Source organism: Myotis nattereri (genome assembly GCF_964212035.1).
Source record: "Myotis nattereri genome assembly, chromosome: 3".
NCBI classification, from domain to species: domain Eukaryota; kingdom Metazoa; phylum Chordata; class Mammalia; order Chiroptera; family Vespertilionidae; genus Myotis; species Myotis nattereri.
The window spans coordinates 190,055,424-190,083,268 of NC_138077.1; the positions used below are offsets into that span (position 1 = coordinate 190,055,424).

The 27,845-nt window shown below is 42.0% G+C and overlaps 1 protein-coding gene across 1 annotated transcript; it reads right to left on the minus strand.

Moving 5' to 3' along the window:
• Positions 1-4: 4 nt before the first annotated feature.
• On the minus strand, positions 5-27,787 carry CAP1 (cyclase associated actin cytoskeleton regulatory protein 1). The gene is made up of 13 exons (XM_081085874.1): positions 27,584-27,787; positions 12,634-12,755; positions 11,928-12,031; positions 10,264-10,341; positions 8,261-8,404; positions 8,075-8,160; positions 5,496-5,601; positions 4,073-4,250; positions 2,766-2,950; positions 2,466-2,589; positions 2,248-2,330; positions 1,777-1,920; positions 5-1,173 (listed from the first exon to the last, which is right to left on the minus strand). Exons 2-13 carry the CDS (start codon positions 12,743-12,745, stop codon positions 1,090-1,092), a joined length of 1,428 nt encoding a protein of 475 aa, XP_080942000.1. The 5' UTR covers positions 12,746-12,755; positions 27,584-27,787; the 3' UTR covers positions 5-1,089.
• Positions 27,788-27,845: the final 58 nt, after the last annotated feature.

The following is a 27,845-nucleotide window of genomic DNA, read 5'->3' on the forward strand; positions in this document are numbered from 1 at the left end:
TAAGCAAGTTTGGTATTAATTTTATTCTATTTTCTGTATAACTTTAAGTAGATAAAGGTTTATTTCTACAGGCCTCAGGAAATGGGTACAAGTCACAGGACAATATCTCTTCCCACCAAAAAAAAGTTGCATATTTTGGTATGTGTTTGTCCTAGAGGGAAAAACTGAAATTTATATTAGCAATGCTGTGCAAGATTCTTACATAAAACCGAAAACCAGCCTACAGTGGAGATTGTAGTCCTTTGTTCAGGTGCCTGGACAGAAGCCAAAAGCTGTTGAGCATGACAGGGCAATGGAGACAGTGAAGATGGATGACAGGCACCTAGCATGGGAGGAGGAATGCCAGATTCCTTAGAATGGTGCGTTTTTCCTTTCCCCCCCCTCTTTTTATGTCATCTCTAAGAAGGTGCTGGGCAGGGATCCCAGAGAAACAAAGGGTCCAAGACTCTAAATTGGCCTGGGTGCAGGCACTGCCACAGCAACTGGTACAGGAGAACCTATTGTCTCAGGTTCAGGTGGAGCCCCGATGGAATGCAGAATAAAAGGAATACTTAGAGGAAACAATCTTGCTTGGAATGCTAGATGGCCAAGCTTCAGCCTTTGGTCCAATGCAACACTTGCCTCACTTGTCAACAGTGAAAAATTAGTCTGTTAGAAGACCCAGCTGGAATCACACCAGCTTCTGCTACCTCATGCTCATTGTTAGGAAAAGATTAACTTGTGTGAACTTTCTGAGCTGTTAATTCCTGGGGACTGCTTTGTTCTTCCCAAAAGACTACTGGTGGAATAATCCCCAAAGGCTGAAAGCTGAAACACACCAGTCCTGGCCTGCAGTTCCGTAAGAGCAGACTGGTGGTGCGGTTGAGCTGACAGGAAAAGGCTGGCCCTTCCTGCAGAAGATAACTGACCTGCTAGCCCACCCCAAATCTCAGCCTGAGGTATATTTCAGTGAAGGCAGGTAGCTGTGCTTCTCAAAGCAGAGAAGCAGTTTAAGAGCAGAAAGGTAGAGGGAATCTACAAAAGAACCGTCTTGATACAGATTTATCCCATGGTGTGAGGGAGAGGGCAAAGAACCCAGTGGCACTTCGCTTATCCGGCAATTTCTGTCACTGTGGTGACCAACTTCTTCCCATTCCATAGGGTCTTGAACTGCTCTGGGATGGGGAACTCATTCTGCAAATAAAGAAACAGGTTTAAATATGAGCAAAAAAATAAGTTGGGATTCAGTCTTACACTTTTCTTCCTTTGCTTATTTCCACTAAGCTCTGAGAGCAGGCAAAATGTAGTGAGAAACCAAACCCTCCCTTAAAAGGCTATGTCACTGGCCCTGCCACCCACATCTTTTACTAATGCCTCCCCTACCACTGACACAGTGGAGGAGCACTGCAGTGTGGGAATGAGAACAAAGGCTCCAAAGCCAGGCAGGTATACGTTTGGATCTGTTCTGTCCAGTTCACTGACAGTGATGCTGAACAGACTGTTAAGCCTATGAAGCATAGATGAGAAGATGTATGGCTTCATGGCACCAACTCAACAGAGTGCTGTGCCACATTCTCTTTCCTTTTTACTACCTGAGCGGCTGCCCAACCTAAGGAAGGCCGTACTACCCTCCTCTGGAGCGCTACCTCGTGTGACTACGTCACACTTTTCTGTGCTTCAAGTGTGCGTCGCCGAGTTTGACCTACTCAGGGCAGAATGCCCCTCAACTCACTTTGTCTAATGTAAGAAGTCTTCAGTCCCTTCTGATCTTAATACTAAAAAGATCAAGAAACTTACAAAGTCTCCGCCTTCTGTAGGAATGAGGACATTCATCTCAGAAGATTTGGCACTGACGATCTCACAGTCCAAGGAATTCTTGCTCAGATAAACGTGGCAGCCATCTGTTTTGTTGATGGAAATGGTTGGCACTTTACCCATTACCTGCAGAGAACACCAAGAACACTTAAGTCCCAGCAGTTGGGGAGAGTAACAAATTTACAGGAAAAGCTTCCACTGTTTCACATGATTTAACAACTACATGAAAAGCTTGCAGGTGCACAACAGATACTGGATACTGGGGCAGGCTGGGATGGGTGCTGGAAAGAGCTCACTCTAAGAGCCAACTCCGCTTCTGCCACGTCCAAAGCAGCTCAGCTTACAGACTTTGTAGAATCAGATTCCCACCACAGCAACATCTGTGGGTCGGCTCTGTCTCTCTTTCAATTAATTCCTCAGGGACCAAAGGAAAAAGCCAAAATATCAAGTTACCTGAACTTTGACATCTCTACTATTGATTATCTCCACAATGCCCACTACGTCATCAAACACCAGACCGAGTTTCTTACAGTTATCTAGAAGAAAGGGAGCAGGTCAACAGTATAACTTTAAAGGAAAGTAATATATTTAAGAATCTTAGGAACAGGGTAGGTATGGTTCCGCCCGCTCAGGCTCTAAAACAGAGCTTGCTTAGGACAACAAGGACTCACCTACTGTAATGGAGTTAATTTTGCCCTTGATGTGCAATGTCGTGTTGACACACTTGTATATGTAAGCCACCTGTTTCAGCTCTGTGTCATCAATCACCAGGTTAGAAACGTTCTCCTGATTTTCCTGTTAAAGAGATACCCCTTTCAGCAATCTCATCGCTAAGCACACACCATCCCCAAAACAGACTATCACAAACTTTCCTTCTTGCAATTTAAGTCAGAACCCTGCATTTATTTAGCTGTGCTCCATTAAAACCCCGTCCACTCCTTGTTACCCGAGTCCCGGAATTATTAACTCACCACTCTCCATTTCTTGCCTTCCAGTTCAAGTAGAGCCGGCTCCTTCTTTGTGGCTGGTTTAGGGGATGGGTTAACTCCTGGTTTAGGTGCAGAGAATGGTTTGGGGCCACTTCGTACTGGACCACTCTGGGCCTTCAGGGCAGGGTTCTTGTGAGTCTTCATGTCATCAGGTACATGTTTTAGGGCTGAAAGAACAACAAGCTATCTTGTTTCTGTCCTTCATATCAGGGCTTTGGGCTGAGGCAATAACTAACTCAGACTGATTCTTAACAAAAAATTAAAGCCAAAACTAGAGCCTTTGAGATGTTCTCTCAAAAGCAATTTTAGAGAAGCACCTTGATAATTTCTCTTCTACCCTAAGGTTAACTTATATAGTTCCACTCAAAAAGATAAAACATATGTGTATGTATGGAGGGATTGAACCCGCAACCTGGGTGTGTGCCCTGACTAGGAATCGAACCATGACCTCCTGGTTCACAGGTTGACGCTCAACCACTGAGCCACGCTGGCTGGGCTATTTTAAATTTTTTTAATTTTAGGGAAAAGATTCCATAATTACCCTCAACAGGCTAACCCACTCCTTACTCCTGAACATGGCCAATCTACATAACCAATATTGAATGGCCTTTTTAGCTCCACCACTCCTGGTGGTAGTAGTTTAAATACTAGATTTTTCGTAAACTCTGCTTGGTTCACTGCAGAAAGAGATTTAATGACTGCATAGTATTTCATCAAGAGGATAAACTACAATTAACAATTTCCCTTACTGTTGAATATTTAGGTTGTTATATTATTTAGCTATTAATAATACTATAAAACTGGTCTTTTAGATACTTTATAAGTAGATCCCCAAAATAGGGCTATATAATTTAGACTTCTGCCTGCTATATAAGAGTATATACTTTCTCTACACCAACTTTAGGTAATTCTTATGCAAATTTTCCATGACTATTATGTATCCGCTGAGGAAGTTAACCCCCAACACGTCATCCCAAGTAGACATGGAAAAAGCTCTGGGGAAAATTGCAGGCCCCATGCCTTGGCACAACAGGGGACTCAGTACATGCCACTTAATAATAAATCACTTTCCTCTAAAGTTGGCTTCCTCCAACTACAATCACCTAATTTCAAAATTTCTATTTAAGCCAACTCTGCTGTCCCTTTGGGCAACTAAATGTAATATGACATCCCAAATGAATTCTACCATACACAAACCAGAGTTCTGCTTTTCACACTGTCCAATCCCTAGTTGGTAAGGTTTGGCCCAAGCAACTTACTGTACCAACTCTTCTTGCCAAAGTACTCACCATGTGTGATGGCCTCCCCCTGATTAATCTGCGCAAACAGTGCCGAACGTGAAGCAGAGTCGTCTGACCCTGAACTGGTAGGCATTGGTGGGGGAGGTGGGCCTGGTGGTGGGGGAGGAGGACCTGATACAGCAGAGGGTCCAGATGGCAATCCACACAGTTCTTTTGCCACAGGCCCCTGGAACAATAAACGCAAACAACAGTCATACTCTCTTCCCCTTTGTACCATTTCCAACTGGGTCCTACATGTGTGCAGGATACACCCCTGATACAGTGATAAATACTAGTCAAGCTATCCAGTAAAGCTTGATTATTCCTTCCCACCCTTTCTAAGATCCAACTCAGCTCTTTTCACCCTTCACATTTTTTCTTTGGCCTCTAATCCAACTCTAAACCCATACTTCTAAAAATCTACTTAAGTGTGTCACCACTATCTCAGACTCAACAAGTCCAAGACTGAGTTCTTCATCTCCTGCCTGCTCCCCTACTTGTCTAATCACCACCTCATCTCTATCTCAGTGAAAGACATCAGCTCCCACGCTTGGCTGTTCAATCTTCCTTAAGTCTTGCAACCCCTCAATCTCATTAAATCTTCCTTGTATTTTGATTACATCTCCTACAAATTCTTTTATAGCAGCCCTTAGCACTAGGAACACTTTCAAAGTCTGTGCATATGTCCTTATCCCTAACCTGGAAACTGAGGCCCTCTTAAGGGCAAATCTGATCATTATCACTTTCTTGCTCAAATATCGATTATAATTATCACCTATTATGAAGTCTAAAAGTCTCAACCTACTTTCCTTCCCTGCCCTTTCTCCTAAAAGTCTATCTTTCCTTATTGAAGTCCGAGATGACCGATTTTTCTGTATTTACTTTAAGCTTTGCCACATGCTAGTTTCCCCATTTCCCCCACTTCTCACTGCCTTAGACTTGCAAAAAGTCTCAGACCAGAATATATCCCTTCAGTACAATCTCTCCCAGTGAGAATCATTCCTCTTTCGCATACTCAGTAGTGCAAGCACGTCAAACTCGTGGCCAACGAGCTACATGCCTCGTTTATTTAAACCCGCCGGCCACAACTTTGACATGCTTGCTGTAGTGTATCTTTATTATAGCATTTATTTTGATGATTTATATTGGGGTTTTGTATCTATATTTTTAAGCCTTAAGAGTGCTGAAATAATGTAACTCGTTAATGTCTCCCCTCCATTCCACTGTTCCCCACTCATGTTTACTGAAACTGAACAGAAATGAATATTCTGACTCTTGCTTTCTTTAGTCTTTCTTTTTTCCCTTTCCTTCTCCTTTTTCTTTCTACCCTACACTGAAAGACTAACATTGCTCTGGGACCTTGGTAGTGCCAAAGTCTAAGAAACCTGTGGACCCCATCCTGGGTGAGTAAAAAGAAGGAGGATGCACTGACCGTTTTGCTCCAGGCCAGTCCGGTGGTATGGAACTCTTTAATGTAAGCCTGCAGCTCTGTCCATATACTCAAGTAAGTTTTAACCCAATCCACATGCTTCTTATCCCTGGAAAATTAAAGCACTCATCACGGGCAGTCAGGGTACATTACAATAGTGATTCCAGAATCCTCTCTGTGAGCTCACATCCTCATGCCTGGTGTTCCTTAGGCTATGCTCAATTGTAGCTTTTCTATCATCACTGAGCTTTTCTTTTTTTTAAAAAAACTATTCTCTAATCAGACCAAAGTCCATTAGGATAGGCACTTAAGATTATATCTTTCTCTTATAGCAGTATTATTCAAACTTTTTTTTAAAAAGTAGTAAAACTGTTGCCAGGCCAGTGTGGCTCAGTGGTTGAGTGTAGGTCCATGAACAGTTCGATTCCAGGTCAGGGCATATGCTGGGGTTGTAGACTTCATCCCCAGTTGGGGTGTGCAGTAGGTAGCCAAAAGATGTTGAGGTTTCTTTCTCATCAATGTTCCTATCTCTCTCTCCCTTCCTCTCTCCAAAATCAATTAAAATATATATAGCCTGGCTAGCCGGCATGGCTCAATGGTTGAGCATCAATCTATAAACCAGGAGATCACAGTTTGATTCCTGGTCAGGGCACATGCCTGGGGTTGCAGGATCGATCCCCAGTGGGAGGAGTGCGGGAGGCCGCCAGGCAATGATTCTCTCTTATCACTGATGTTTCTATCTTACTCTGAAATCAATTAAAAAATAAAAATATTTTTTATAAATTAAAAGTAGCAAAACTGTTTTTTTCACAGTAGACCTTAGACAGAACCTAATACATAAAAACTGATGAAAGTAATCATTCTGTGCATGAAGCCATAGTAGAGATCTTTCACTGTGAAAGCCATCACTGTGAAACTCTTGAACTCCAAGAAACTTGAGAGCTATATGACCTAGTTCCTTATGTCAAAACTAGAGGCCCGGTGCATGAAATTCAGCTGGGTCCCACAGCTGGGATTGTGAGAGGGTGCGGGCCAGGCCGAGGGACTCCACCGGTGCACGATGGGGGCCGGGGAAGGACGCAGGAGGTTGGTTAGCCAGGGAGGGACTGCAGGAGGGCTCCAGGACGTGTCCAGCCTGTCTTGCTCAGTCCCGACTGGCTGGACCCCAGCAGCAAGCTAACCTACCAGTCAGAGCGTCTGCCCCCTGGTGGTCAGTGCATGTCATAGCGAGCGGTTGAGTGGCCTTAGCATATCATTAGCATATTACGCTTTGATTGGCTGAATGGCCGACCAGACACTTAGCATGTTAGGCTTTTATTATATAGGATATGCACCCCCCCCAAAAAAAAAACCCAAAAAACTTCCCTTCAGGAGGAAATTGTATTGAAGTATGGTTCACATCTCATCTCTTCTTATATATGAGCTAGAAGACTTTATAGTTATTTAGCATAAGACCTAATTTTTTTCAATTGTAAAGTGAGGGGGTATAATCAAAACATGTGATGCTTAATTCCAGGTTGCTAGAAAGATCAAGGAGGTGCCTGGTGTTCTGGGACATACTTCACACACATGAAGGCTTACTCCTTCACAAAGTAGTTACTCAACAAATATTGGTTGATTGATGATGAACAGAAGAAAGGAAGGGTTTAGGTAGCTATGCAGCTAAGTAATAGCTACCTGCAGTCACTCCATACAATGACTCCCCTTACTTAATTCCTGCACTGGCCAGGTAGCCGTCCTCTCACTTTACCTGACCACATCAATAGTCAGGATAATTTCCTAGAAAATCTTACTAAAACTTTTGCCAATGGGCTGTTTGGAAATCCTCAACAAAGGGAAAAAAAATCTTATCTAAACAGGCAAATTAAAAGGCATTAGTCCAGCCTTGGCAGGGTGATTAAGTGAGTTGTAGCGTTGTTCTGTACACCATAAGGTTGTGGGTTCAATTCCCGATTAGGGCACGTATGAGGGGTAATAGATCGATGTTTTTTTCTCTCTCCCTCCCTCTCTCTCTAAAAATCAATAAACATATCTTCAGCCCTACCCAGTTTGACTCAATGGATAGAGCATCAGCCTGTGGACTGAAGCATCCCAGGTTCGATTCTAGTCAAGGGCACATGCTTGGGTTATGGGATCGATCCCCAGTAGGGGGCATGCAGGAGACAGCTGATCAATGATTCGTTCATTACTGACCTTTCTCTCTCTCTCCCTCTCTGAAGTCAATAAAAAATATATTTTAAAAAAAGGGCAAGTTTAGAGCTTTAAAATAATAAACATATCAGGTCAGAATAAAAAAAGGCATTAGTCCATTTATCTCCAGCAAAACCTCCTAAACCTGGAAGGGTACGCATTAGAAAACTTTGGGCCTCTACAAACCCTGAAGAAGCAAAAGTGGAAGGAGAAACACTTCCTGCTTATAAATGCACCTTCTAGGTGCCATTATCTGCTAAAATTTCTAGAAAGCAGCCCTGAGCCAGGAGAACTAACATAGCAGCCAAGGCCAACCCTGAACCCCGAAGCACTACTCCAACAACTATCCAACTGGGTTTGTCCTTTACCCCTTGAGGAATGGCCGGACTTACACATCTTTGTACTCCTTGAGGACTCGGTTTGTGTAAAACATGGCAGCATCATTCATTTCTTTCACATAAGGACCAGGTTTGGGTGCCTAAGAAAGAGAAGCTGTCGGTGACTCGGAGCCTCTCCAGCCCTATCTCCTTACCTTTTTCACCCTATCCCTCCCCTCCCATGGAAGCTGAGCTGCTCACCACAGCTACCCAACCCAGGGCCTGGATACTTTCGCTGACAGCTGACAGGTGATTGAACAATTTGCTGCCTCGGTTCTTCTCCCGAAAGGTTATTGCTTCTTGAATCTGCTCTGAGATCGGAGCCAACAAGTCAGAAAGCTTATTCTAGGAAAAGATGCAGAAAAAGATTCATGTTACCGTCTTTCTATAAAAGCTTTGCCAGCTCTATCCTGAAGGCAAGAATTCTTTATGGACTACAACGAGCATCCAAATAAACTTTGTATTCATTCTGCACAGATTCATATGGCTAAAATAATGCTCCTCATCTCTCTCTCCTCATAGAGTTCCAACTTCTCAGGCTGAATTTTCATGATTAGGACTCACACTCTGGCTATATCACAAAATTCTACCATTTCAGCCTCTCTTCTGTTCCACTAATAGGAGATACTGGTTCATTTCTGGGGTTTTACTCATAATGGTCTCTTCTTTCTCCATCTATCCAAATGCTCCTCATGCTTCATGAGGAACTGCCCTCCAACTCCAGCCACAATGGCCTCCTACAGCACTTACTGTCAGCATAACCAATTTTGGCACTGTATCACACACCAGCCCAAACTATTAATGACCCCATGCTATATCCCCCTCACCACCCCCGCCTGCCAACTCATTAATTCTTCAAAGACAAAGGCTTTGTCTTAACCCTCTTTTATAATCCTTATAGCCTTTAACACATTCCTAGCCATATAGCAGCTGCTAAGTAGAGATCTGTTGAGTCAAATGTAATTAGGGGGTTTGTCATTTGAGCAGGCAGCTTAGCAAAAAAGATGGCTTGTGTTTCTGTGTTTTTATCCTTTCTCTAAAGCTCAGTTTTTCTGAACATCTTAATTCTCAGTTCTTAGCAGTCTAGAGCAAAAGTCAACAAACTTTCTGTAAAGAGCCAGATAGCAAACATTCTGCAGTTTCTCAATTCTGCCATTGTGGTGCATAAAGCAGTAATAGAATGAACATGGCTGTGTTCCAAAAAAAAAAATTCATTTACAAAATAGGTGGCAGGCCAGATTTGGCCTGTGGGCTGTTGTTTGCCAGTCCCTAGTCTACATCAGGGGAACTATAATAGTGTCTCAACTATCTGATTTGTTTTAGAGAAAAGGTTTAAACAAAATGCTTTAACCATTCAAGACAGATTAATAATTAAAGTCTAATATATTTAACATTATCTTACACTATTTTTTACATTATTTAGGCATGCCAAGGGTCCAAAGATTTTAATATAACATTAGCAGGAGTTTTATTGCCCCTCTGCCCAGGAAAGCCAAATGCAAAAAGAAGAAACAAAATTAAAATCTTTGGCTCCAACAAAAATCTCAACTTTCTCTAATTCATTTTTATACTTGGCAGTGTACAATTTTGAGGTAGAAGTAGCGTTAAAGGGGAGAAGCAGTACTTTAGAAGTTTTAGGATCTACACAGCATTACTACAGTCCACTTCACAGTAAAGCAAGAAAACCATTTCCTATGACCCAAAGGGCTTAGGGGACAATAAATTTAGCCTCAACCAAAAGGCTAAAAAAGGCTGTTTATTAAAAGAGTAGCACCACTGTCTCTATGGAGCATGCCCACACCTTTCTCCCAGGTACATTTTCCTTGCCTTTATCTTTCTCCTAAGCGCCAAGGGCCCTTCTTTTGCCTCTGTTACTTGTTCCCTGAGCCCATTTCTTCTACAGCTCACTTCTCCTACCTCTGTAACTTTTAAAGTAAACTTCCTCTTAAACAAAAAAAGGGAAGCAGCAAAGTCCCAGGGGTAACTACAATCCTAAGTAAAATGACAGAAGAAAAGCTAATACAACTCAATAAATACTCAATAGTACAGTCCCAGAACTGGCACTTTAATTCTGACTCTACTTCTGGATATTGTGATCATACATGAGCCTGGTAGGTTTATTTTAGCATGTTGTGATAGATCAGCAGAAACCTCTCAACTTCTGAACATCAAACCAAAACAAAACCAACTAGTAGTGAACTTACACCTCCTGGCTGCTGGCACTGAGAGGCTGTAACCAAGAGAGCCCGCTCCAACTTTAGAGCTGTATGGACCATCTCCGCCTGCCGGAAAGGAGAAGAAACAGCTATCAATGACACATTACAACTGGAGAGGTCCTGATAAGAATAACCTGAAACCTCCACTTCCATGTACTTTGGTAGCAACCTAGGCACTTCGCGTTGCTTTCCTCGGGTATTCCAGATTCCAGGGACTGATGGCAGCATTACATGTACCACTGATCCTCTTGCACTAATCAGGGACACATATCCAGGAAATGAAGATGAGGGCTAGCCTTGGATGAAATCAATTAAGTTAGCAACTGCACATGCAGTGTGATATGAAGTTCATTGAAAAAGCCCTTCTGGCCTCTCACAAAAACAAGAACAACACCCAGACCCTATTTTCTTAAAAAAAAAAAAAAAAAAAAAGAGGCAGAAATATAGGCAAAAGTCTAAATTTATGTCTAAAATTCTCAAGGTATTTACTCCTTTAGGTTAAAGCTATTTCTCAAATGTTAGATCATGATCCATTCAGAGGTAATTAATCAAAATCAATTTAGTGAGCCATAACCAGCACTTTATTAAATGAAATAGAACAAAATAAAACAAAACAGTAAGCACAGTATGTCAGCTTGAAATTATTTTCCCCCAACAACAAGTAAATGAGAGTGCAGTACAAGTAGTTATAAGGGCTATTTTGTGAACATATCTGTTACAAATATGTATTTTCTTATTGAGGGTCATGGTCAAAAAAAGTTTTTAAGAAACATGGGCTATAAGCACTATTAAAATATAAAATTAAAATAAGATAATATATTTCTTCGGGATTTGCATTTTAAATATAAAAGTGATACATGTTTTAAAATGTTTTCATATGTTACAGACTATTTAAAGTAAAAATGCAAGCTTCTAATACCCCTATTTAAGGCCCAGTCCCATTCTCTGGAGCTAACACCACTGCCAACAGATGGTTTATAACAGGCTAAAAATAAATCTTCCAAAGATCAAGCAATCAGTCCTGCAGAAGGGTCAGGAAGATCCTAAACATGATTATTGCTTACAATGAATCACTCAAAAGACTAGAAGGATTTTGGATCCCAAAGAGAGAGACCAACTATATGCATACGAATGTCAGGTGGTGGTGACAAGTAGGTGGCAGCACATGAAGGGAAGTGGGTGGAGAGGTAACAGCAAATGAAGGGAGGTGGGTGGACAGGCACCTGTCACTGCCTACTTCATATTCCTGCTGTGGGATACGTGTGAAAATAACTCATATTAGCATAACCAGTAACTATCAAGCATAGTTTTATAAATGCTAAGTCATGATAGTGACCTTTTTTTAATAAGCCACCATAGGCTTGGTTATAGAACATGTTGGGATGAGACTGGTAGCAGTTTTCACAACAAAGATGAACAGAGACCTATTTGATGAACCAAGCAAGTTATCTGTATATAAAAGAAGCCCACATAGAATATGTGATAAAAGCAGAAAAATTTGAGGATGGTTCCAGTGTCTGGACTGAACTTCAGGCATGAGTTAGCTAGAAAGGAGCCGTGAGCCTCACAAAGGGCTCTTAAATCAAGGATAAACAGAATCTAAAGAAAGCCATCAGTCTTTAAAAGGGGGGCAAAGGGCAAAACATTCTTACATGTTTCTGCACATCTCCTCCAATCTCTTTACTGATCTTCAAGTATTCTGCTACAGGACCAGCAAGCAGTGAGTCAAATGCTTGCACATAGGGAACTGCTCCTGCTGAAGACAGACACCAATAATCAGTCAAGCATCAGAAAAATGACTTGTTAAAAGGCACTTCCATATAAAAGTGGAGAGGCAAGGCTATACAATGAACATAAGCAGGAAACCTAGGTTCTAGTTCCAATACCTACCAACAAAAACTGGTTGTGTTACCTTGACTAAGTCCTTTTTTCCTCTCTGAGCTTAATTTTATGTATAAAATGAAAATTTAAAAAATGATCCCCCAAGGTTCCTTTTGGCTCTAACACTCTATGACTCAATTGGCGCATATGCAAAATGGCCAATTTGCCAATCATTTTGGGAGAGGAAATTTTAATATCACCTGTCATTTGTCTTACACTGGAGTCATTTTGCAAAAGAACAGGAAACAGCACACAAGCAGGAAGTCTTGTGTTAAAATAACTTAACCACAGGCCTCCCTGCATAAGTCACTTCCTCCCTTATCTGTTCACAGCAATACGAATTACAGGCAATGAACTTTCTAGATTAAGCATTTTGGGAAGTTGGTTCCAAAGGAGAGAATACACTGAGGAAAAAAATTTCAGACCAAGACACTGAGTTTTCACTCAAAATATTCTGCCGGGCTGTATACTGCTTACCTTTTGGAGCACTGTCTCCGTACCCACAGTGCACGTCAGAGGCATGGGATACTGCCTCTAGGCGGCCCACGGCCTTCTCCAATCTTTCTACCAGATTTTGCATGTCAGCCATAATGCACCACCTGCTGAAACAGATAAAAAGTCATCTATTGTTTTAATATTACATAGTACCTACCTAAGGAGAAGAAAGAATACTGAGGGATGAAGAGGATGCCAATTCTGAGGAACAGAGTCATTTAATAATAAAATAAGATGGAAAAGAAGTCTAGAACATTTGCAAGATCATAAAGACCTCGTTAAGCAAGAGAACTACCCAGGAAAAGGTGTTCACTGAAAGCAAATGTTTACTCACTCAAATACTTACTGAATATGGTATCACAAAATTTTAAATTTAGAACAGAGTTGGAGACTTCTGCTGCAACCCAGGCATGTGCCCTAACGGGGAATTGAACCATGACTTCCTGGTTCATAGGTCGACGCTCAATCACTGAACCATGCCAGCTGGGCAAAATCTGTGAAATTTCAATCAAAGCCTTGACTTGGAGGGATTCCATTTCAAAGAATTAATTAGTTCAGGTAATTGAAGCTGAATGAACTCAACTCCCTTGAAGCTGCCTAAAATGACCATAACAACTACAATTTCCCCAAAGATGACATGCCAGAATTTCTCAAGTTAACACATTATCCTCTCTGTCGAAGAGATAAGCAGCTCACAAGATAAAGTATCCCTGTCCATTCTTTCCTGTGTATGGGCTCTAGTCTCTCTGGGCCCGATGACTTCCAGAGAATGTTGTTTAAAAGAAAAAAAATAAGAATGCAAACCAGACAAACCTTTCCATTCCTTGGCCTGGAGATGCAGCAGAAGTCTCCAACTCTGTTCTACTCACAAACAGAGAAACTAGAAGCAGCCAATATAGTCTCCCTCATGTTATGCTACCATCACTTGAGTTCCTGAATTGCTGTCAATTCTGCATACTCTCCAGGGATAAACATATTATTTACCACACACAATAAATCCCAGGGGGAAAGGCAGCAAATATAATAAACTCCCAAGCATTAATAGATACCACCTGTTCTAAAACATGTTCTCTCCATGTTCCCACAATAGATGCTACAGTATTAACACAGAAACACAATACAAGTGTCTCTAAAAACTGCCAAGGTTGGTGAAGACTCACCAATCTTAAAAGCTTAATACAGCTTCATGGGATTTTGGCTCCTTTCTCTCCACTTGTAACCTTTAATTGCTAAACAAGCTAGTTCTGCTAAGTTAAGCAGAATGAAAGGAAGGGCAAAACAGCGATCATTTATAGCTAATCTCATCCTACCACTAACCAAATATAGAACAGCACCTAGTTTTTTGTTTTTGGTGAGGGTAGGATGAAACGTGAGATGATATGGGAAAGAATGTCCAGAACTGAAGGGACCAAAAGGTACACCTTGTCTCATTGTCTATGCACACATTCACATTCTTTAGGCGGTTGGATCCACTCCCAAACCTTCCACTATCATTATCCAGCCTGCTTGCTGAGTGGTATGGCCACAACCACCTATGGATTAACAACTCCCAGAGCAGCATATCCAGTGCAGGACATTCTTCTGGGATTCAGAATTTTAAATCCAGCTTCCTCCTAGAGACATCTCTACCTAGATATCTCAAAGGCATCTCAAGATGAAATGTCCAAAACAGAAATAGTCAACTTCCCATCTCCCACCCCCACTGTCTCAGTAATCCAGCACTACCATCAGTCACCTGGTTGACCAAACTAGTAGCCTGGAAACTGTTAGGTAGTCAAGTATAGAGGGTTGAGAGCATTGTCTTTAGAGAAGTCAGACAGATAGGGGTTTGAATAACAGCACTCGTTGGCTCTGTAACTATGAGTGTTATCAAACTTTCTGAGCCTCAGCTTCCTTATCTGTGTAACGGAGACCGCAGTTTGAAATCCAAAGGGCTACAGTGAGAATCAAGAGGAAAGACGTGGCCCTATCTGGTTTGGCTAAGTGGATAGAGCATTGGCCTGTGGACTGAAGGGTCCCAAGTTAGATTCCGATCAAGGGCATGTACCTCGGTTGCAGGCTCAATCCCTGGCCCTGGTCTGGACCATGTGGGAGACAACTAATTGATATGAGATGTTTCATCTCTCTCCCCATCCCTTCCATTCTTTCTAAAAATTAATGGGAAGCCCTGGCTGGTTTTGCTCAGTGGATAGAGCGTCGGCCTGCAGACTGAAGGGTCCCAGGTTTGATTCCGGTCAAAGGCAGATGTCTGGGTTGCGGGCTCGATCCCCAGTGCGAGGCATGCAGGAGATAGCCAATCAATGATTCTCTCTCATTATTGATGTTTCTATCTCTCTCTCCCTCTTCCTTCCTCTCTGAAATCAATAAAAATATATTTTAAAAAATCAATGGAAAATTATCCTTGGGTGAGGAATTAACAAAAAAACCAAAAAAAAAAGAGGAAATGCATGTAGAGGTACTTGGCTCAGTCCTCAAAAATAGTAAGGATTCCATAGATGTTAATTAAATTATCTTCTTCCTTACTCCTCAAATCTAATCAGTTATCAAAATCTACAGGCTCCATCTTGCATCATCCTGATTGACAAAAATTAAGAATTTATAACTTTTGCCAGATTGCAATAACTTCTTTGCCAGTCTCCCAATTCTAGTAATACACTCTCTTTATCCAGTCTCCATATTACCATAGTGATCCTTCTTAAATGCAAATGTAATTATGATAGTCTTTTATTTAATATTATTCAATACTCCCCAGGGCATTCAGGGTAAAGTCCAAACAAGGTTTCCATAACCTGGAACCTGGTCCTGCTTTATCTCCTACAACTACAGTTTTATCTCTTGCCACACCTTTCCTCAGCACAGTACAGTAATCCAGGACTACTAGCACTTTCCAGAAAGAGTCATACTTTCTCTCACTTTTACGCCTTTATAATGCTATCCTCTTTGCTTTGTTGATTTCCTTCCTAATCTGACCTGTCTCAGACCTCCTACTGCCTTATAATACTTAGCTAAGGTGCTGCCTTCTCCAGGGAAGCTTTTCTAGTTCAAATGCTTTTCCTTCTCAATCTGCCCCCTCTCCAGAACTCTTATGGTCCCTTAAGTCTTAACTAAAGTAATACCTCTCCAAGAAGCATTTCCAATATGTGTTCCCACACATTGTGCACTTACCTCTACCACACATTTAACATATACGTTTTAAATCATTTATTTAATCATTTAATAGGCAACTGGCCACTTGAGGGCAGAAACCATGTACTATAAATGTACTATGCACTGTAAATACTGTAGGTTGGTAAGAGTCCTTGAGGTAATAAAAATCCTATCCTATATAATAAAAGCCCAGCGACCGAACAGCGGAACAACCAGAACAACTGGTCGACCAATTGCTATGACACACACTGACCACCAGGGGGAAGACACTCAACATAGGAGCTGCCCCCTGGTGGTCAGTGCACTCCCACAGTGGCAGCGCCGCTCAGCTCACCAGAATGAGCAGCTGCTTCTGGGAGCAGTTGCTCAGAGGGCAGGTCCACAGCTGCTTGGCTGACCTGGATGAGTAGCTGCTCCTGCAGTAGGCCGTTCCCCATGGGCCACATCCCCCCACCAGTGCACAAATCCTGTGCACCAGGCCTCTAGTATAATAATAATAATAGCCTTTACCCTCTCCCTCCCCTCAACACAAGTTTGGCTGTTTCCTCTCTCTGACAAATCTGAGAAGTGGTTTTTTCCCCTTACTTTCTTTTTTGCTTGTCTATTTTAGGATTTTACAAAAACCCTGATCTTTCAAATAAATGCTGCCTTCTTGGGCACAAATCACACTGCTATAGAGATTTCCAAACCAATTCTTGTTTATTAAATTATATATTAAATATAATAGTCCCTTATAGGTGTGCTTTATATCACCAAACTGCTTCTTCTAAGACTTGATTTTAAAAAAAGACTTAATTCTATGAGATATATTATGAAGATACTGATTCCTATCTTTAGAATAAAGAAACTGCCCTGCTGTGGCTCAGTTGGTTGGAGTGTGGCCCCATACACCAAAAGTTGGCGGATTTAATTCCCAGTCAGGGAACATATGTAGGTTGTTCATTTGATCCCTGGTTGGGGGTGTGCAGGAGGCAATGGATCTGTGTTTCTCTCTCACATTGATGTTTCTTTCTCTCTCCCTTCCACTCTCTACAATTCATTAGAAGAAGAAAAAAAAGAAACTAACAAAAATTAAAAAGCTTGCCAGATATCAAACAACCAGTAGGCAGAGAACCTAGGCCAGTGATGGCGAACCTATGATACGCGTGTCAGAGGTGACATGCAAACTCATTTTTAAATATATAAAATAAATATCAAAAATATAAGTCTTTGATTTACTATGGTTGCAAATATCAAAAAATTTCTATATGTGACACAGCACCAGAGTTAAGTTAGGGTTTTTAAAAATGCTGACACGCCGAGCTCAAAAGGTGCGCCATCACTGACCTAGGCACTGGGCACAAATTTTCTAAATCTCTCTACACGACCCCACATGGCTTTTTTAAAAATATTTTTTTTATTGATTTCAGAAAGGGGAAGAAAGAGAAAGAAACATCAATGAGAGAGAGAATCACTGATCAGCTGCCTCCTACACGCCCCCTACTGGGGATTGAGCTTGCAACCCGGACATGTGCCCTGACCAAGAATAGACCCCTGAGCTCCTGGTTCATGGGTCAACACTCAACAACTGAGCCACACTGGCCGGCCCACCTGGCTTTTAAGCAATTATGTGACTCTATGTTTCATCAGAGCATCCAGTCCCCATTGTTTGCTAAGCACAGTACTGTGAATTCAAGGCCTCTCTATGGTGTCTTAGTTAAATTATTAGCAGCTTTCAATTTTCTCCATGGAGGCCAATATTTTTCACATTCAGGCTAGATGATACAGGTCTAGAAGGCAAATGCTTAAAATAAGAGTTTTCTCCAAAATACAGAATTGCCAGAGCAGAAAACTCCGCCTCATCTTGTTCCTTGCCATTTCTTTCTTTCTTCTTCTTCTGTTTATTAACATGTTTTTAATGGTTTCAGAGAGGGAGAGAGGGAGGGAGGGAGGGATAGAAACATCAATGAGAGGGAATCATTGATTGGCTGCCTCCTGGATGCGCCCTACTAGACACTGCCCGCAACCAGGGCATGTGCCCTGACCAGGAATCGAACCGTGACCTCCTGGTTCACAGGTTGATGCTCAACCACTGAGCCATGATGGCGAGGCATTCCTTGCCATTTTTTGATTGACAATAACCAAGAACTATATGTAAGCTTCATAAATGAATGTATAGGTTCCCAACTATTTATCATAAAAGCTTTAGAAAAAGAGGCAAACCTAATTACACAAATCTAAATAAAACTAGGATTCAGGAAACCAAGTCTGAGTCTCAACTCTGCAGTATTAACTGTATTACTTTAGAACAGTCATTTAATGGATCCTCACCTAGCACACAGATTTAAGATTTAAGATTGAAGGAGTACATTTTATAGATGACTAGTGACTTTGAGAGCCTTAAAATGTAGTTAAAATGTTATCACTGCATATTGTGTGCTAGAATGTAGGCCTCCCAGGAGGACAGATATTTATCCATTCTCTTCCCCCAACCCCAGCCCCATTAATTTGCAGCATCTAGAACAACCTGGCACACAGAAGATGCTCATAAATGAAAGTGCTTAGCACTGTGGCAGCTACTACAGAAATAGAAGACACAGTGTCTGCCCTCCAGAAGCGTTCATTCTTATTGAGAAGGACAACATAGATGAAATGGCAACATAATAAATCCTGAAAACTTGTCATTGATGTTTCTATCTCACTCCCTCTCCCTTCCTCTCTGCAATCAATATACACATGCACACTTATATAAAGACTATATTTTTAAAAGTCGTTAGATATCTAACTTCACTTGGATCAGGGTAAGTTAAAGTGTCAACCTTTATACTAAAGCTTTTTCTTTGCAGAATGTTGTATGGTTCTGAATTATCCTATCTAATAAAGAGGTAATATGCAAATTGACCATCACTCCAACACACAAGATGGCCACCCCAATGTGGTCAAAGATGGCCAGCAGGGGAGGGCAGTTGTCACGATCAGGCCTATAGGAGAGGACTGTTGGGGTGAACCAGGCCTGCAGGGGAGGACAGCTGGGGGGAACCAGGCCTGCAGGGGAGGGCAGTTGGGGGGAACCAGGCCTGCAGGGAGGGCGGTTGGGAGGGACCAGGCCTGAAAGAGAGTTGGGGGGTGATCATGCCTGAAAGGGAGGGTAGTTAGGGGTGACAAGGCTGGCAGGGGAGGGCAGTTAGGGGCAATCAAGCCAACAGGGGAGCAGCTAGGCATCGATCAGGTTGGCAGGGGAGTAGTTAGGGGTGATCAGGCTGGCAGGCAGAAGCAGTCAGGGGCAATCAGGCAGGCAGGCAGATGAGCGGTTGGAAGCCAGCAGTCCTGGATTTTAGAGGGTGCAGGCTGAGCTGAGGGATAGGGACACACACACCGTGCACGAATTTCGTGCACCAGGCCTCTAGTAGAGTATAAATTACTATGTGGTCTGAGAGCTCAGAAGAAATCAATGAGGATTGAAAGTAATCTGGTTGGAGGGAAGTGGGGCATCTTGATAGAAAAGGTAAAAGAAAAAAAGGAAAGACATTCCAGAGCAATCAGAAGCAAAGAAGAAAGAACAAGGCAATGCATAAAAAGTACAAGACCGCATATATCATGCAATGTGAAGTATCATGGGAAGGCCAGGCAGTATTTGAATTTGATGTTGTGATAATTGTGAAGCCATTCAGGGATTTTGAGTGAATAATATAATGAAAGTTAAATTTTACAAATACTATCTGAGAAAAAACACACACAAAACAAATACTGTCTGAGAAACAGAATGGGATTTGGGGGGAAAAGGAAGATACTAGGGTTTAAGTTAGGTTGAAAGCTCTTGTTCATCTGTAAAATAAGAAGGCTACTACAAAAAATATATTTTATATTTCAAAGTTAAACAACCATAACATCTAGTGTCTAACCAGATACAGGAAACACAGGAAAAGAATAGAGTAACCCACAAATAATCAGTTTTAGGCAAGTAAGTGACCAGCACACGAATTAAGTGCTGTGGAAATATAAAAGAATGGTAAAGTAGTTTTTCTGCCCTAAGGGAGTTGCAGGAGAAACAAAGCTACCTTCCACTGAATCACTGGCTCTCAGGATTAGGAGGGAGTGCAGGAACTATCTTGTAAAAACACCATCTGATGCCAAAACAGTCCTTTCAACATTCCCAGCAATTAGTCAGGTAGCCTCTGTTCAGTTACCTTCAGTGTGGAGAACCCAAGACTTTTGGAAGCAGCCCATCCCATTCAGACAGCTCAAAGTATTTAAAAGTTCTTCCTTATATGGAGGCAAAATTGGCTTCCCTGCAACTTCCACCCACTGATCTTGGTTTGCCATTGAAGGTCACACAAAACAAGTGTGCATTAAACACAGAACAAGTAACAACTGTGCAGCGCTGACTAATGAATACAGTAGCATTCAGAAAAAGGGAGCCGAAGATGACTCCAGAGTTGCAAATCCAGTGGCCTAAGAGAATGATGACACTATAGACGGAAACATGTTCTACAATGTTCTAGTTAGGGCAAAAAAAACCTGGTCATTTTTGGATATGCAGTATGTGAAGAGATGAAGCATCAAATAGAAATGGCCAGTTAAGTAGTTAGAAATTAAGCTTGGGAAGATCAAGACTGGAGATCAATGTCTGCAAGTCATCAGCAAAGAAATGTCATGAAGTCATGAGAATGGATAGGCTCTTGAAGGGATATCATGCAGAGCAAAAAGAAACTAGAACATTGGTTCTCCAGCAATTTCTTTTGTGATCTGAAACGAAGTAAAATCAGAAATGGCTTTTGTGATACCTGTCAAAGCTGCTTCATACTCTCATCATTCTAACAATTGAAGCAACCCAATTCTTCCTGCCTACTCAAGGAAATTGTGCAAAAGTAAATGGAACCAGGTTACTCCTGCAATTTTTGTCTCATCTCATCAGGCAATTAAACCAGTGGTCTGAATTTCTACTTGAGTAGGAAGTTGCTACACTTAAATGTTTTCTACTTTGTCTGGTAGTTGTTCCCTTAAGTTATAATGAAACTGAAGAGAAACTATACATTTCAGCCTGTATACTATGATAGTACAACTGATCTACTTCAAAAGGCTTCTCTTGGCCTTGACTTGTAATTCTTTTCCTGAGACATTATCCTAAGAAAATCATCCTAATGTGGGAAAAATGATAGGTGGGAAGATGCTCACTACAATGTTAGCTTAGACTTCTGATTATAACAGAGTAGCTAAATGCACTGTGAAAAAAGACTTTAAGAAAACAAATTTTAAAATATTTGTCACATTAGAGTGATGGGGTTTTGGACAATTTACCCCTCCATTTTCCAAACTTTCTTTAACAAAGTTATATAATTTCTTTATAATGAAAATAAAGCCAAACAGCTCCACTTGGAATATCTCTTTAGCTACCAGTGAGCTATAAGGCATCACTTAGTTCTACTAACAATATAGAAATTCTCATCACTAGCCTCTAACATGTCAGAAAGCAAAACCTAGACATGCTAATGACAGATACTTACAAGTTGGCTGTTTTAACCCAGAAACCAAAGAACAGACACCACTTTGCCCCAGTAAAGATGCCATCTAAATCTAACCCAAATCAGGAGCCACTGTTCTTCCCCAAGCATTTGGTTTCACTGATGAAACCAATGACATTTAGTGCCTGAGTCATTGCCACCCGAGGCTTAGATTAAGAGAATGAAAGGCCTATCTTCTAGGGAGGGAAAGAATCCAATTCAATATCAGCACTTGTCTCCTGTTCCCTCCTTAACATGGTCCTCTATCTGAAACTCCAGGAGTAAAGCTAGTAATAATGTACAAGCTGGAGTCAAGACTTGGGAACTAGCTGTTTTAAAGGTCTGGAGCAAACATAACTTTATGTGGCAATGGGTTCCTCTCTGTCTTACATGCAAGGAATATGATGAAGACTAACTGCATAGGAACATTTAGCAGGCATCTTTGACATTGTATAAGGAAAAACTGCTTTGGCTGATTTCAGCTGGGCAGTGGCTTTAAACAGAACAGCATTTCCCATTCTCATGCATAAAGATAGATTCAAGGATGCCATTTGTCCCTACCCATGATTTAGCTACAATTAGATGTATGAAAAGATCTGTGACTATAAGTCTATAATTAACTTAAATACAGGAATTTTTATGACCTCTGGAGGAGAAAAAGAAAACAAAACAAAACAAAAAATGCAAGCTCATTCCTTCCATGAAACATTTCAACTATAACTATTTTCCAGTCAGACGGAAAAGTTTGACATGACAGGTTTGGTAATACAAAGCAAACAAAGCTGCACTGTGCATGAGGAATATTTTTAGAGCCATGATTCTTTTTATGCTGTTTACATGAACAGTATATCACGAAGAAACTGCTTCATGGTGGATGCTGTAACTGCATTAAAGATGATAAACTATAACAACTTAATCAATCAAATAAACATTGAATACAACATCATAAATTATATGCAGTTTAAAATAAATAATTTCTGTCCACTAAACCAAGCTGCCTAAATGCAGGCAACATGAACAAAACAGGAATTTATATATCCCCAATATAGGGGACATACAAGGTGGGGCAAAAGTAAGCTTATAGTTGTTCATATGAAAAATAATACAATAATTAATAAATAATACAAGAATAAATTCTGTATTTCTCATTCTTACAACTGTAAATCTACTTTTGCTCCACCCTCTATAAATCTCCTCACTTGCGCTGTCAACTAACCCAAAGCTTTCTTCTAGTGAGTGCCTAAATCAGTAGCATTTCTCTATTAAGATCACACCCTCTGAGGAAAAGAACAAAAAAACCCAAAAAGGCAAGTCCTTCAAGGACCACCCAGGAATTCTCTGAATAAATAATAATTATTGATGTCTCAATGAAACGTATGATGCATTCATTGCAGGATACCTAGTACTTCTCATGTGCCATACACTGTGCTAAGCATGGCCATGGAGCCTGCCTTTAGAAAAATTAGTTGGAGAGATAAGGCATTGCACAATCATAGCTATGATATGATACTTTTTCTTTTTTTTTAAACATATTTTTATTGATTTCAGAGAGGAAGGGAGAGAAAGAGAGAGATAGAAACATCAATGATGAGAGGGAATCATTGATTGGTTGCCTCCTGCACGCTGGACTGAGCCTGCAACCCAGGTATGTGCCCTTGACCAGAATCAAACCTGGGACCCTTTGGTCCGCAGGCTGCCGCTCTATCCACTGAGCCAAGGGGACATGCTTGGGTTGTTGGCTCGATCTCCAGTAGGGGGCGTGCAGGAGGCAGCCGATCAATGATTCTCTCTCATCACTGATGTTTCTATCTCTCTCTCCCTCTGAAATCAATAAAAATCTATTAAAAATAAATAAGTAAACAAATAAAATCCTACAATGCACAGGACAACACCACAACAAAAAATTATCCAGCCCAAATTGTCAACTGTGCCAAATTGTGAAAACCTGTCCCAATATAGTGAGGAGCAAAGGGAAGCTCAAGAGATACAAATAAAATGCTAATGTGGCAGTTTAGGACTTTCTAAATTATATTGTCAATCTGAAACATCCAAAAAAACTAAGATAAGAGTCTGATTGTGGAGAATTTTGTAAATTGGACAATGGAGTTTAGACTTGATTCTTTTTTAAAATTTTATGTTTATTTCCATTTCTCCTATGATTTTTTTAAGTGTATTTTTATTGATTTCAGAGAGGAAGGGAGAGGGAGAGAGGGGACAGAAACATCAATGATGAGAGAGAATCATGGATCGGCTGCCTCCTGCATGCCCCCTACTGGGGATCCAGCCCGCAACCCAGGCATGTGCTCTTGACTGGAATAGAATCCTGGATCCTTCAATCTGCAGGCTGATGCTCTATTCACTGAACCAAACCAGCCAGGGCTAGATTTGATTCTTTGGTAATATGATTCTTTGGCAAAGTGAAGGGTAATGAGATGAAAATGGTTCTTCGTAAGATTAGTCTAGTTGTGGTGCAGAAGTTGAAGTATAGGCATGAAAGCCAGGTTAGTAGAAAGTAAAGAAACTGATGATGACAATTCCAAGGCATAATCACTAGGACTGGGTAAATTATGGCTTGAGAATCCTGAGATTTCAAATCTCAGGATTAAATTCCAAACCAGAGGGTTCAAATTCAAATGATATTTTGCATTTGCTTGTTTAAGTAAAATGAATCGTTGACTCACAATGCTTCAGAAAACTGAAAGGAGGAAGTAAATTTTTAAAGGCTTAGTCCCTCGTTAAAAAAAAATAATAGCAATTAAACAAATGTATGTATAACCAAGAAAAGGGGTGACAATAAAGATCACCACTTATTGGAAACAAAACATTTTACAAACTAAACAGCTAACCTCCTCAAGGCAAAAACACATTATTCGAATCTTAACACTACCACCATTTTCAGTTTGCAAGACAGGTTGTACATGACAAAGTACTTTCACTGCTACATTCTATTTAAACTTGAGGCATAAATTATGTCCACCTGATTCATAAAGTATTTGGGGTGGGGGGTGAGAAAAGAGCAGGAAGTTCTTATAGAATTTTCTTTATGTTGGACTGCAACAACTTATACAATAAGCAAGCTGTCAACCACAGAATAAAATACAAGTGCAGTCAAATAAGGTATCAAAAGCCATTCAAAACCTGGCAGGCATCTACCTTTTTACTGATCTTATCTTCTGCCACAAACTCCAGGTTCCAGTACTTCATGCCCTCTCCTGCCTCCACATCTTGCTCTTGCTGTTTCCACTATTTGAGTACCTTATTAGACATCTTTGCTTGGATGTGCTGCAAACACCTTGTACTCAATATATCCAAAATTAATTTTCTTTCCCTGCCACCTGTTCAACCCAGCCTTCCCTCTCATAATACCTATCTTGGTGAATGGTACTACCCAGTTCCCTAAGCCAGAAAACCAGGCAATCACCCTAGACCAGTGGTCGGCAAACTGCGGCTCACAAGCCATATGCGGCTCTTTGGCCCCTTGAGTGTGGCTCTTCCACAAAATACCACGTGCGGCGTGCACGTACTGTGCGATTGAAACTTCGTGGCCCATGCTTAGAAGTCGGTTTTCGGCCTGGGAGAGTCTATTTTGAAGAAGTACTGTTGATATTTGGCTCTGTTGACTAATGAGTTTACCGACCACTGCCCTAGACTACTCCTATTTCCTCACTCCCATAAGCAACCAACCTCCAGTTCTATGGATTCCATCTTTTTAACATTATTCAAGCCTGATTCCTCCTCTTCTTTCCACTGTCATTGCCCTATTTAAAATCATGATTATGAAAACAGCTTCCAAACACTGGTCTACTTCCTCTCATGTCTCTTCCCATTTGACAGACTGAGCTTTCTAAAACATAAATCTACCCTGGCCTATGTGGCTCAGTTGTTGAGCACTATCCCATGCACCAAAAGGTCACTGGCTCGATTCCTGGTCAGGGCATATGTCGGACTTGCAGACTAGCTCCCTGGCGTGGGGTGGGGGGTGGCGGGCCATGCAGGACGCAACCAATCAATATTTCTCTCACATCAGTGCTTCTCTCCCTCTCCCTTCATTTCTAAAATCAATAAAAGCGTATTTAGCCCTGACAGGTTTGGCTTAGTGGATAGAGCGTCGGCCTGCGGACTGAAGGGTCCCAGGTTCGATTCCAGTCAAGGGCATGTACCCTGGTTGCAGGCACATCCCCAGTAGGGGGTGTGCAGGAGGCAGATGATTGATGTTTCTCTCTCATCGATGTTTCTAGCTCTCTATTCCTCTCCCTTCCTCTCTGTAAAAAATCAATGAAATATATATATTTTTAAAAAGCATATTTAAAAATAAATACAATAAAACATAAATCTGACAACATAATTTTCCCACATAAAAGCCTTCAAAGCCTCCTCATAGCTTTCAGGGTCAGATCCATATTCCACATTGCTTTTTAAAAAAAAAATGTTTATTGATTTCAGAGAGGAAGGGAGAAGGAGAGAAGATAGCAACATCAATGATGAGAGAGAATCATTGATCGCTGCCTCTGTACATTCCCCAATGGGGATCAAGCCTGCAAGCCAGGCATGTGCCCTGACTGGGAATCGAACCATGACCTCCTGGTTCATAGGTTGACACTCAACCATTAAGCCACTCCAGTTGGGCCAGATCCATATTTCCTAACATGGTTTTACGAGGTCCTTCATATTTGACCCCCACCCCTTCCCATTTCCTTCACTTCTCCAAGCATTGCTAGAATTCTAGTCACACTGAACTAGCCATGGTCCTTCACATGTCCAGACCTCCATGTCCTTGGTTTTGTACGCTTTGCACGGCAATTCCGTTTTCAGATTCACCATATGGCTAAATAAATCTCCAAGACTTAGCTCCCATTTCCTCCTCAAAGCCTGAAAATCTGGCTCAGGTATTTCTCCTCTTACTGCCTTTCAGCCTTGTGCTCACACAGTGCACTTGAACATTGTAAACCACCCCTGCTTTACTAGTCTGCCCCTTCCTCCACTCTATGAGAACTGTATTCTTAGCCACCAGGGCCAAGTGCCTCCTTTAATCTGTGCCTCACACATGTTAAAGGCTCGAGAAATCATTGGTGATGGGCTGTCCCGTTTTTCACTTGAACAGGAATTCCTACAAAGAAGTTCAACTGGCAGTTCTGATACTTCTGCCTTAAAAAGGTTGCCATCCTCTCTTATTCCTACTCATCCTTCAAAATTCATCTTAAACATTGCTTCTGCAGAAGGAATTTTCCTGAGCCCCTTGTTACATACTTCCATAGCATCCCGTGTTCTTTCCTAACACATCACATTTATAATTACTTCTTAAACAAACGTCCCTGCAAACAGTTAGCTCCTTGATGGCAGGATCTAGCTGGTTTTGTTTCAAAACTGCATTCCCTGGATGTGGCAGGGTGCCTGAGACAGAGTAAACACAATTTGTTCTAAATTTAATTCTGTGAGGTGAGTGGAGATCTCCACCTAAAGGATGGGGGGTAGGGGTGGGGGGAGAAAGAGGCTCAAAGAAGTTAAATAAGGCATCTATGGCCACAGACACTCAGCAGTGGGGCAAGACCAAACCTCAGCCACCTGATTTCAGGACCAGGAGTATGCAACACCCGCAATAAAGTTAACTTGCCTCTTCAGAATAAGAGCAACAGACTAGGAGGAAGGGAGGACTATTCGAATGCAAATACAAGGACCTGCCCCTCTCTCCATTTAGAAACTCCCCGGGCATCCCAAACACGCGGCATTACAAAAAAAAAAAAAAAAAATAGTTCCAAGAAGCCTTTATCTTGGTGCCCTTTAACTTACAGATGCCAAAGAGAGGACACCCAACCGGAAAACCGTACCGAGGCAGGTTCTCGGGGAAAGAATGTAGTAAGGATCTGGGGCTTGGATTCAAAGAACTGAAGTCATGATTCCAATTATTTCCCTCATTAGCTATACGATCGTAGACCAGCCTGTTCTTTCCGGGATCAATTTACCCATCCGTGCAATGGGGGCGAGATGGGGATAAGGAAGACTACTAAGGTCTCGGAGGTTCCTTTTAGTCAGGGCATCTTAGGAATCAGGCCTCCGCTGAACCTGATGACCCGGACCGCGAAATCCAGGGGAAGGGCCACCCCGGGAGAGCCCAATTCAGTTGGTCACCCCGGCCCCACCTCAAGAGACCGCGCCCAGGTTACCAGGTCGGCCTCAGGGCCTCCGCCCCAGACGCCTCGGCAGGGTTCACCACGCGCACATAGGCCAGGCACATAGGCCATTAACAACGCCAGGGGCCAGTGGGCCGCGGAAGGCAGCCCAGTCCCTACCGGACCGCGAACCCTCACCTCAGAGCTCGGCTTCACCTCCGGACTGCGAACAGCCGCTTTCCACTTCCGGCAAGAACCGCCCAGCAATCTTCGCGCGACCCACTTCCGGGCCCTCACTGGGCGCGGCACCCCCACCGGAAACGAACGGCCAGCTGAAATGCCTGGCTGGAGGAGCGCGGGGAGGAAGTCCGGCCGCCCTGCTCGTGACTCCACCCCCTATTCACCACGCCCCGGCGTCTACCCGCCAGCCAGGAGCGCACAGGCATAACAACCCCGCCCC

Coding starts and splice junctions, on each gene's coding strand:
- CAP1 (XM_081085874.1), bottom strand. CDS start 12,745: ATGGCTGACATGCAAAATCTGGTAGAAAGATTGGAGAAGGCCGTGGGC. Junction 8,405..10,263: donor AGTGCCAGCAGCCAGGAGGT/GTAAGTTCACTA, acceptor ATCTTTTCCTAG/AATAAGCTTTCTGACTTGTT. Junction 8,161..8,260: donor CCCTGGGTTGGGTAGCTGTG/GTGAGCAGCTCA, acceptor TCTCTTTCTTAG/GCACCCAAACCTGGTCCTTA.